Below are 11,286 nucleotides of genomic sequence, written 5' to 3' on the forward strand. Positions count from 1 at the left end.
TCTGCCTCCTACACCCAGGATCTTAAAATAGCCATAGCCTTCCCTTCCTGTTCCTGACAGTCAGAGCAGACACAAAGCTTTGACGTTTTCAGATATTTAATACTGAAGTTTGACTTCAGCAAAAAAGGCAACTTACCAATGGGTGCAGCTCTTGTTAAGTTAGAAGCTGGAGGATCCCTCTCTGGGGGACAGGAGTCACAGAAGTCTGAACAGGCTGGGCAAATCAGATTGCCAACATGTACCCAGCCATTCATCTGAATGCTCACAGTCAGCACCTGGCCTGAGCGGCTGCACAAGTACGCAGTGTCTTTGACCCACACGTGCAGCCCTTGTGGAGAGCAAGAAACCTTCAAATAAAAGAGTAAGAGTCAGGTCTGTACTATGATTTGTTGCAGCATGTCACAGTTGAGACAGCCACAATACACAGAATATTGTCACACAATTACAGAAGGCTTCAACCCATTCAGAGTAACACCAGACCACTTCAGAAGGCTTCAGTGTCTGCCCTTCTTGTTCTTTAGCTCAACCTTTTATACCACTCATGTTCATGCATTGCACCTGTGTGCCCTCTGTTCCCTTTGGTGGTTGGTCAGTGCCCCTGGGCACTCCCTGGCTCATTGCTGTCAGTGCTGCTCACCTGCTGCTCACAGCTGTGCCCATTGGGGATGAGGCTCAGTGAGGCAGCCCCACTCCCAGTTACCACAAACTGTGCACCTACAGTGATTTATCAGCAGCACAGATTAACTGCAGGTATTTTAATGCAATCTGGGCAACTATAAGATTCAGGAATCCTTCTTCAAAGCACTGACTATATTCTTTTTGTGCAATTATACAGACCATCAGCTGAGAATGAGTAAAACTTGGCTTCTGCTAATGACCACTTTTGCAGAGTTGTGCAGTTACTGAATGTGACACCTTTAGTGAGATTGTCCCAAAGAAAATGAGAAGTGACATGTGCACAGTGCTTTCCACCTCTGAAAAATCAAGAGTGACTAATTAATATTAAGCTTCAACAACAGAACATTTCACGGAAGTATTGCTTCTTAGCTGAGGATAAAGTGCCATGGGTAAGACAGATGATGTCCCTAGTGAAACTGTAAGCCACCATACCAGCAGTCACACACTTAACTATCTAAATTACAGCAGACTTATGGTTGGAAGATTGTTTTCAAAGTATGTTATATGATCCACAGATTACATTGCAAGTGAAAAATTCTAACAGTCACAACCAACATTTTAAGCCTGACTTTTCCCTTTAAGGTTATTAAAAAAGAAAACCCACTAAAAATCCAACGAATACTTACTTGATAACATCCACTACCCCAGTCAGGGTAACTGAGTTTCCTCCTGCACTGTTCCATAACAAAAGCAGATTTCTGAATAAGACATACAGAGTTTGGTCCATATTTCTCTGCACCATAGTTTTTGGTAGGATCTAAGGTAGAAGGAATACACTGAATTACAAGTTAACCAGAGGAACAGAAAGCCCTCATCAATTTAAAAGGCTATCTAATCAATGTCCCCACATGCAATTCAAGGTTTACTTTGGGAAAATTTCAGACCCTGAATTATTATCAATTTGGGAATTATACCATCTTGAAAAGAACGTGGGAAGAAACACAAGATTTAAGAAACAAACAAAATAATCAACTAACCACAAAAAACCCCCACAATGAGTAAGCATTTCTATCAGAAAGTGGTTATGTTTACTCTCAGGGAATGCCAGCTGTGATTGCTGGTTTGAGGGCAGAGGGTGTTTGTTTTTGAGACAACTGCACAGACAGGTAATATCCCACAGCATTCTGGAGCTCTGCAATACTGAACATGCATGCATTACACTAGGAGACAAGCCCATGTTCTGATAACCCACAAAGACCCTGGCCTTGAACAAAATACCCACAAAGGTGAAAAGTGCAATCACATTTCAGAGCCTCAATAAACAACCCTCTCTCCCACCCCCATTCTCTGTCTTGTATTTGGGTTATTTGGGGTAGTATCTCTTCAGTCCCTATGCAATTCCTGCATTAGATATGTGAGTTTGCCTCAGGTGTACACAATAGCTGTGCTATGCTTCTTCTTACACAGCTGGTGGTGTGAAACTTCATGAGTGAAAAAATTCACATGCAATTAGTCTGAACATGCAGCAAGTCCATTCCAAGTTAACAAATGCAATCTCTGCAAAACCACCCTGAAGTCCTGAATACTGACCTGGCTGGTTTTCAATTATTCTACAGTCTGAACTGCGTTGAAATTCACCACTCAAATGCCAGCTGAATTCCTGACTAAAGGGACAATAGTCAGCAATTTCTACTGAGCCACCATAGTAGGGCAGTTCTTCTGCTGGTACTCCATTAAGATTGTCAAAGTACTGCAAAGCAAAATACAGTAGTGAAGCAGTTTGTGCAAAGGCAAGAGTACAGCTGTTTTTTTAAATAGTCCAAATCACTACAGCTGCAAGAACATCAGCTGTTACTACTCAGGAATGCTATTAACAGCACCTTACAATACTCATGAACCAGATGAGCCAGAAGTATTTAAGAATACATAAATAATGAGAGATTCACATCTGCATGCATCCAACTTTTGTCCCTGATTCCCCTCTGTAATAATTACATTCTTGGGATGTAAACAGAACAGATTTCTTAGTGTGCAGTGACAAAAGGCAGAAGACTGGGGGAAGAAATCCCTCAAACAAGATATTTTGGGGGATTTCTGTTACATGGCAACATTTCTATCTGGTATTTGGCTAGACAGCAAAGCAACATAATTTTCTTTTATTAAGATCACAAGGGGTTTTTATCAGTCTTCCAACTCCTTGTAATAAACTAGGTAGACATTTTTCACAATATCTACTGTCATCTGATAGTTCAGAAGAAAAAAAACGGAAACAAATGCAATCATCAGGCTGCAAAGCTCAACAATGAAAACATTCCAGTTATTTGTAAAGTAGGATCCATTATACCTGATATTCCTGAGGTAACTGCTTTGGAAACTTCTGCAAGTTGCACACTGCTACTGCTCTTTGGTCCTGTCTGCAGGTTAACTGCAAAGGATTACTCCTCAAAGTGTCGCAGTATGGACTGATTAATTGCTTCCTCAAAAACAAAAAGCAAGCCAACAAAACCAGAATAAAAATCACATCAGATCAATTAAATTGCTTTACATAAGCAGCCTGTCAAGACTGTTTGTTCCCATTCTCCCCTAGACTCAGTCAATCACACAAAGAAGCACTGACTTCTGCTCTGGAGGCTAGTTTTTCTTATTTTTCTGGTTTTGACCTTTCTGATTTAAAGAATATCAAGCCAGCAAACAAAGTTACAATGCATTCAGCTATTTAGTTTTAATGACACAGCTTTGTAAATTTTAAAGAACAAAAAATATAAGCAAAACTGGCCCACTATGCAGCTGTGTCCTAGAAATGTTTGAGGATTGTAAAGGACAAACAAGGTTGTAAGGAACAAACAAGATAGCCATCTTCAAGACACAGCCTGCCATCTCCTTCAGCTGCTTTAAGTACATTCCAGCAAAATGACACAGGCAGCATTCCCAATCAAAAGGGATAAAATAAGAAGGCAAAGACTTTTAGAGTAACTCCTACCTGTCCTTCCTAAAGTGCAGCCTTCTCATGGTGTAAATGCATTCTGCACCCTGTCTGCCTCTGTATTTATTGTAATTGGGTGGGATGCAGGGCAGTATTCCTTTTTCATCTCTACCAACCTCAACCTCTTTGTACTGAGGTACATTTGAAGGACAAATGTAAACAAGCATCAGGGTTTCCTCTTTATTTTTAATTTTTTTTAAGACTGTATTCTTACTTTTGTCTCTTCTGTTCAATCCAGAATTTGCAGCTCTTCATTACAAAGTCACAGCCTTTATTGCGTCCCCAGTCTAATTTCTCTGCCATGCTGTAATTTGCTTTATACCATCTGTAAAGGTATTTTAAAATGAGAATATAGTTACTTCAAAAATTACTGTTCTGATTAATAAAACAGCAGTTCCAAGAATTTCATATTATGCCTTAAGGTTTTCAAATTAAGAAAAAAGGAAACTGCATCCCCTTCTGCCTATAGGAAAATACATTAGGACTTCACTATTTTTCAATTCACAATGAACTAGAAGAAAATGTTGTGATCTGCAAAGGAACAATGCATACAGAAAGATGAAACTACAGTCAATTTCTGTTTTCTATCTGCAAGAAGAGCTGAAAAAAATCAATATGTATTGGATACAATTGAAAGAATGCTTACATTAAGACAAAAACTAAATGCTACAAACAGCACTTTGGATTGCAATGCCTGGCTTTTTAAGGCTAGATTAAAAATGGGTTTTGAAACACGTGAATAAAAAGTAACATACAAGGTACGATTACTTGTGTAATGTAAAACTAATTATATGATAATCCACTCTGCTGCAGAGGGATAAGCACAAGTGCATCAATTTGAAATAAAATCAAGTACAATGCAAACCAAACACAAATGAACTAAATCCCACCCTCCCATTCTCAATTCTTACCCTGTGTCTTCCATTAATGCTAAGGTGATCCTGGAAAAGACTCGATTCTGAGTGTGGGATCCAGTCATTGCTTCATTCTGAAAGTCACCAGTTATGATTGATAAACCACTCAAAATCATTACTGTAAGAAAATGCTTCTTAGGAAAAAGCATTTTATTCTGTTCTCTTTTTACTATTGACAATCAAATCCCATACTCCTTCATAAAAAGACTGTCCAGAAGTATTTCCCTTCTTGTTTACCTTACTGCATAAAACAATGACTAGACAATGTAACTCTGCCAAAAATATCACAGAGTGCTAAGTTACAAATAAAAATTAGCTTAAATGCCAAGAGGGAAATAAGTGTTTCCTTGGTCAGGCAAGGTTCTGGAGGAGCCAGGGCAAAAGCTAAAGCCAGAGCACGTGAAAAAAGATGAAGTCAAGATAATAAATAGAATGATGAAGTATTTTAGAGGCAGAGGGCAACAAAACTCAATGGACTAAAAGGAATACTCCCTTTGCCACAAAACAGGAGCAAACCTTCTCAAAAGGGTAAATGGCAGACAGAAGTAAGAGACATTTAGCTTTTCAGTAACACTTGATCTCATACTCTGAAACCTAGCAAGAAGGCTAAAAGACAGATGTATCTAGGAATCTGACCTCTAAATATTTAAGTATCAAGTACTATTTGTGATGTATTTCAATGAGGTTTGATACTCCTGCATTTTCAAGGCTCCAGTAGGTACCACCATAAACCTAAAAATCAAAGCACAGGGAGCAGACATTTCCACATTCCCTTCCATTCCCTAGTACAGCACAAACCTCCAACAACCTCTTCTCCCAGTGGTTGAGCTCAGTACCCATGCCACCTTGATTTTCAAGCTCCATTCCCTCTAGAATTGGACAATTAAAATGTTTTCGGGCTTCTTCCTAGAAAGAAAACATTTCAACACAGCTCTCAAAATACTGAGATGGACACCCACATGCAGTCCTAGTGCTCTGGAATTACCTATTAAAAGTATTTCAGCATTTCTTTTTCTACCATTTTGTTTTCTACTCAGAGGCTGACTAAGCAAGCACCCCAACAGCAAGGCTATCATACCATCTACTCATCTCCTTGAAATAAATGAGCAAAATCAGGGGTAATTAATCCATGTTTGCTCTATATACTGTCTTAGATTTAAAACAAAAAGATTATTTGTGGCCAAATGCGATTAACACTATGACTTATTTCCAAATCCAATTTGTTAACACTTGAGCATATGTTCTGCTGAGGGCACAAAGAGAGAGTCTGACGCGTCTGAAAATCCTTGAGCAATTTCTTTTTAAACATGACAAAATATTAATATTAAAGGAGCAGGAGGTGTCTTAAATCTGTAGGAAAACATCTAAAGAGTAGGATTAAGGAATTTCTTCAACATCTGTTTTGCTTAACCTTTTACAATTCACCTTCCTGTCATTTCATTTCCCTTCATTTTCTCTTACTATGTCAATTTATTTATTTCATACTGTCTGTCACCCATTTTCTACTTTACTTTAGCTACACCCTCTCAATTACACAATGTCAATGGCAAGGGCTTCGGGCCATGCTTTCAGGGAAGAGCATTCTTCAAGAATAAGAAATATTTATGACTCAAGAATGTCCCGGCAACCTTGGCACACAAAGCTTGAAAGGCAATGCACACTTACGACGACGCGAGGTGTCACCAGAAGATGAACAGCATGGCGCAGCATTTTGCCACCACGTACATCCCACAGCCTCACTGCTTTATGAACAACTTTATTGCTCCACTGATACAAACCTAGGCTGTAAGGAGAAGGTTTGGTTACAAATGCTTCCCACAAAGAAAGGCATGTTACTGTAGAAAGATCTATCTCCATAAGAAACAGAATCATGGATAATCTCTATACTTCCTCATGCTTTCTAAATTTAAAATTTTTTTATAAAGCATTTCTCCTTTTAAGATGTGTTTATTATACACACAACTGATTTAACAAGGCAAAGTAAGATTAGTTATAGACTCAAGGTGCATTTTCTACAGTTACCAAAAATGTAAGAAATTAAATAAAACCCCTCAGTATTGCTATTATAAAAAAAGCTCTCTACTCCTCCATCTCCTAGAATAATATCTACAATACCAGCTAAAACATGAAAAAAAGAAGGCAAACTGCTTATTCTGTAACAAATCAGAAAATTCACATAGCAGATTACACACATCATCCGTTCTGCATAACCATAAATATTAAAAATGAACTGCACTGACATTAGGCAGCATGGATAATTGTAAGGCTTAACTTCCAGCCTTCTGATAAATGAAATCCTCTCTTAGTTTATAGTCTATGTGGATAGTATAAGTGCTTAATGACAATGTAAGGAAAGACTAGAGAGTCACCACTCACCACTCTTTGAACATTATAAAGGAAAGTCACTCTAATAATGGAATGAAGTTGGATTTTGAACAGGCAAGAATACATCCTAAAAAAGCAACATGAAAACATTCTTCATTGGGAGTACCAAAAGGTCAAAAAAAAAATACCTTTCATTATAATGAGGAAGTCCATCTGCATATCTTGGTGTCAAAGGTTTTCCATCATCATCACGATAAAATGCAAACAGTCCAGCAGAGAAACCCTTCAAGTCAAAAAACAAGCACATGGATACCCTTGGTAAGACATTCATATACAAAGTCAACCACCATGAAAGAATCCCCACACTCACCAGAGACACACTGGAAGTACAACACTGCAAGGCAATTAACACAAATGGAAGGAGGAAAAGCAAGAGCTTTCCTCCACCAAATATCCTTCTCTTGGCAACAAGCTGGAGGCATGTGAGCAAGCAGGCATCCATTTCAGGGCAACATTTTATCAACCCTTACCAGTGCATGGATTATCTCGTGTTTCACTGTAGACAACATGCCAACAAATTCCTGAGCTTGGGTTGAAATCATGTTTGGACACAAGTTAGCATATCCTGCTATTGGCCTGGAAGAGAGTTTTAAAGTGAAATGGTTTTTGAAAAAATGCTACAAAATTCAAATCATTGCTCAACTTGAAGCAGCAGAAGATCTAAAGAAGATACAGACTAATGTAAAAATATGTCCTTCCCAATGATTAATAAATATCTGTTAACAACACAGTGACTAGTTTACTGTTGGGATGGAGAATGGTGGGATGGGGTCAATCAATTTCTATACTCAGTATTCTGCACAGGTGTCAGTGACAAGGGACCTGAATTCTAGGTAAGACCCTAGGGGAGGTACAAAGACTGTGACAGTAACTACAACTGAATGGAAACAAAATATAAGTAGGAACTTGCATTCTTTAAGTTTGTGAAATCATGACATTCACCTTAGAGAAACAGGACCTTTAGAAAAAGTTTAGGCAGTAACAATGGAGGATCAGTTTTCAGTTCTGTTTCTCAGCTCTGCAAGTAAAGCACTATTTGATGGGTTTGTGATTTTACATAAATGCAGTGCTTGTCCATGATGGCATCTCCTTTGTTACACAACAAAGGCAAACAATCAAACTCCACATCATAAGTTTAATTAAAAACAGAGTTTGCAGCAGAGGGAATACTTGCCTGTCCATTTCAGCTTCCAGTTGGCAATAGGCTGCATATGCGATGATATTTTCATGGCCACACCTGTCAGTAGTGAGAGCACTAACGTAGAGCACAAAGTCAGCATCTCGAACCCCCTCCTGCTCGGGGGAGCCCGTGGGCCTGCGGTGCCAGTCACTGTCATTGTACACCCTGCATTGCTGTACCGTGGGCAAAGGCAACTGTTAAACACTTCACTTTTCACCAAAATTTGACACAATTCAACTAGCTTGAAGCCAAGAATAAATCCTAATAGACAGCAGAAGATAAGAAAACACCCTGTGAAGAGCAGCAAACAAAACCAGAGCCAAGGGATAACTTTCAAATCACTAACTCTTGTGATTTATTAGATACAAGGAAGGTGGCAGCTTTAAAAAACAAACAAAAAAAAAAAAGCCTGTCAAGCTTTCCAGGATTAGCACCCCGTATTTCTTATAAATTAAAAAAAAATCTTGGCTCACAAAATTAGGATACATAAGTAGCAACTGCATTTCTCATGTAATCTGTGTTTTTAATGACACACTTGAAACTTCCTAGTTAAAGAAAGAAAACCAGAAATCTACTGATCACATACTGCAGTTGAATCAAGAAAACAAGTCTGAAACATTTCTTGCACCATGCTCCTGAGTCAGTGGATTACCTCTTCAAACAAGGTCTTAAAAAATCAACTATTAACTCTGTGAAATTCCAACTCATTGACCAAGATGAATAACAAAGTGACTAATGGCAATTTAGCAAGCTCCAAATCTCATCCTCTCCTTACAGGCCATTAGAACAGGGGCTCAAAAGACAGTAACCAGTTCCTTCCTGTTTGTTTTTTTTTATTTGAGTTTGGATTCAACAACATAAACTACAGAAACTGGCACTAATTTAAGTTTTTCTATTCTTTCATTCAGACTTAGTTATCTCCAGCAAACAGGTAACTTATGCACAATTACCAATATTCACTTTTTCATTAACTACCATAAATAGCAATATTTCAAAGATTCGGAAACACTAGGGACAGCTTAGCTTACCTGGAGGTGTTTCTCAGGAACTATAACTGGCCCACACCTTGTATGGTCTGCACAGGCTTTTTGGCAATATCTGTGAGGGTCAGCTTTCCTCCTTAAATATTGGTTTGTCACACATTGCCTTCAATGAAACATGAGACAGTCAAGGCTTTTATTATTAAAAGGAACTACAGAATAGCCTTACAGCACTCTGTTGGTACTTGATACAACTTTCACAGTGAAAAATGTTAATTACCTTACCAAGGAAGACATAATGCTTCCAGTTGTTAATGGAGCATCCACAAGCTCAAAGAAAGATTAGAACCAGGTTCATAAATGGGGGTACACATAAAAGAGAATTGGCAGCATGTATAGCTTTGGATATCTAAAATTTCAATATTTCAATTGCTACAGCAAATGCAGGTGTTGCTTGTGGAAGACTGGCAGATTTGTACAAGAGCATCTGCCACTGCCACTGGATCAGATGGGTCACTGATCTGATTCAGCAGGGCATTTCGTACACTCTAATCTTCTTTGAAAGGCTGTGCAGCACAGTGTTAAATATCAAATATAGCAAGTGATTTTCAGCAGACTTTCACTCACCTGCTCAGCAATATAGCCCCGGCAGATTTGCGCACTTGAAATGTCTTCTCCAAATAAGATATAGCTTGTGGGAAGAGTTTGTTCTGAAAAGAGCAAAAATCAGAGTCACCAGAGCAGTGCAGACACACCTCAGCCCAAAGGCATTAACCACCAAGTTACAGGAAACTTGCTAGATATTGGGGTTTAGCACAACAGGGGAAAGCCTGACTCTCTGAGAAGTTCAATTATTATGAGCATATTCAGGAAATACTTTGTTTCAGTATTCCCATATGTTGTGATTGGAATGAGAAAATGGGAAAGAAAACAGAATGTACAGCTTCAAAGAGGCTTTTAAAAACTATATACACATTTCTCACTGATACTTTTGCACCTTGGGATATAGCAAACACCCTGCAGCAGAATTCTGGAACTATTTGTTATGAAGGTATAATCTATACACAAAGCTTTAGTTTCCTAGACTAGAGAAATACTAAATTGCTGGCATTCAAGGTTTCAGTTAAACTGGCTTAATTTCATCTATATTACATACAAACAAAAAGGGGAAGCAAATATAACGTACCTTTATAAGGTGTCTTTTCTCAGGCAGCAAACTATATTTAAAAAACAAAACAAACGAGCTTTAGTTCACAAGGTTTCCATTCTCAGCCACAGAGAAAAAAAAATCTGCAACACCATTATACTCACTCCTCAACGCTTCTGTCATACACAATCTTAATTCTTAGCTGTTGATCCACGTTTCTCTTCGAGACGTGATTTTCCTTTAGAGGAACTTGATAGACGACCTGGCAGGGAGAGGCACGAGGCGGGATGAGGCAGCTCACCCGGGCTGGCACCGCGGCCCGGCCCCGGCTCCCTCCCGCCGGCAGCACCGCTCCGAGCCAGCCCCCTCAGCCCTTCCCGACCCTTCCCTCGCCGCAACGGGATGCTCCGTGCCCGCCCGCCGTCCTCAGCGCCCATAGCCGGGGCTGCGGGGCCAGACCCGGCACAACCCGGCCGGGATGCAACAGCGGGAACGGCCAACAAGGGCGCCTCTGCCCCCCAAACCCCTCGCGGCCGCCTGAAGACCCCCGGCTATCCCACCTGGTCGCCGCTGGGTACGCGATGGTGACAGGAGGAGGAAGCGGAGATGCTGGGGGGCAGCGGCAGGAGCAGCAGGAGCCCGGCGGTGAAGGCGACGAGCGGCGGGCGGCAGCAGTGGATGGGCCGGGCGCGCCCGCCGCCCGGCTCGGCGGCCATCTTGGAGTGCCCGTCCGCCGCGTCGCCATGGAGGCAGCGCCGGGGGAGCGGTCTCCGCCAATGGGCGGCCGGGACGGGAGCAGTGGGTGCTTCTGATTGGACGCGGCGCCGAGAGAGGCGGGGCTAGGAGCTGATGGGGGGCAGCAGCGGAGCGGGCCGGAGTGACAGGGGCGGGACAGGAGCCCCCTGAGGGCCGGCGCTGCCTCAGGGCTGCCAAAGCCACCGCTAAACCACGCCCCCAGCGCCACATCCACACGGCTTTTGAACGCTTCCACCGCCTCCCCGGGCAGCCCATTCCAATGCTCGACCACCCTTTCTGTGCAGGAATTTTCCCCCTATGTTCCATTTAAACCCTTGAGGCCG

At 40.9% G+C, this 11,286-nt stretch overlaps 1 protein-coding gene across 1 annotated transcript in view; it reads right to left on the bottom strand.

Annotated features, from left to right (window-relative positions):
• Positions 1-10,923, bottom strand: part of LMLN (leishmanolysin like peptidase) — a 15,677-nt gene extending 4,754 nt beyond the window's left edge. Inside the window, exons 1-16 of the mRNA XM_058810007.1 lie at positions 10,768-10,923; positions 10,372-10,469; positions 10,247-10,277; positions 9,688-9,770; positions 9,109-9,226; positions 8,075-8,253; positions 7,371-7,476; positions 7,029-7,123; positions 6,181-6,298; positions 5,314-5,421; positions 4,513-4,589; positions 3,816-3,926; positions 2,963-3,095; positions 2,209-2,368; positions 1,305-1,435; positions 137-347 (exon numbers count right to left, since the gene is read on the bottom strand). Of these exons, the coding sequence (XP_058665990.1) occupies positions 137-347; positions 1,305-1,435; positions 2,209-2,368; positions 2,963-3,095; positions 3,816-3,926; positions 4,513-4,589; positions 5,314-5,421; positions 6,181-6,298; positions 7,029-7,123; positions 7,371-7,476; positions 8,075-8,253; positions 9,109-9,226; positions 9,688-9,770; positions 10,247-10,277; positions 10,372-10,469; positions 10,768-10,923 (1,915 nt within the window). The remainder of the gene's footprint in view (positions 1-136; positions 348-1,304; positions 1,436-2,208; positions 2,369-2,962; positions 3,096-3,815; positions 3,927-4,512; positions 4,590-5,313; positions 5,422-6,180; positions 6,299-7,028; positions 7,124-7,370; positions 7,477-8,074; positions 8,254-9,108; positions 9,227-9,687; positions 9,771-10,246; positions 10,278-10,371; positions 10,470-10,767) is intronic.
• Between the last annotated feature and the right edge of the window lie 363 nt (positions 10,924-11,286).

The sequence above is a fragment of the Ammospiza caudacuta genome, chromosome 8 (assembly GCF_027887145.1).
Source record: "Ammospiza caudacuta isolate bAmmCau1 chromosome 8, bAmmCau1.pri, whole genome shotgun sequence".
Classification (NCBI taxonomy): domain Eukaryota; kingdom Metazoa; phylum Chordata; class Aves; order Passeriformes; family Passerellidae; genus Ammospiza; species Ammospiza caudacuta.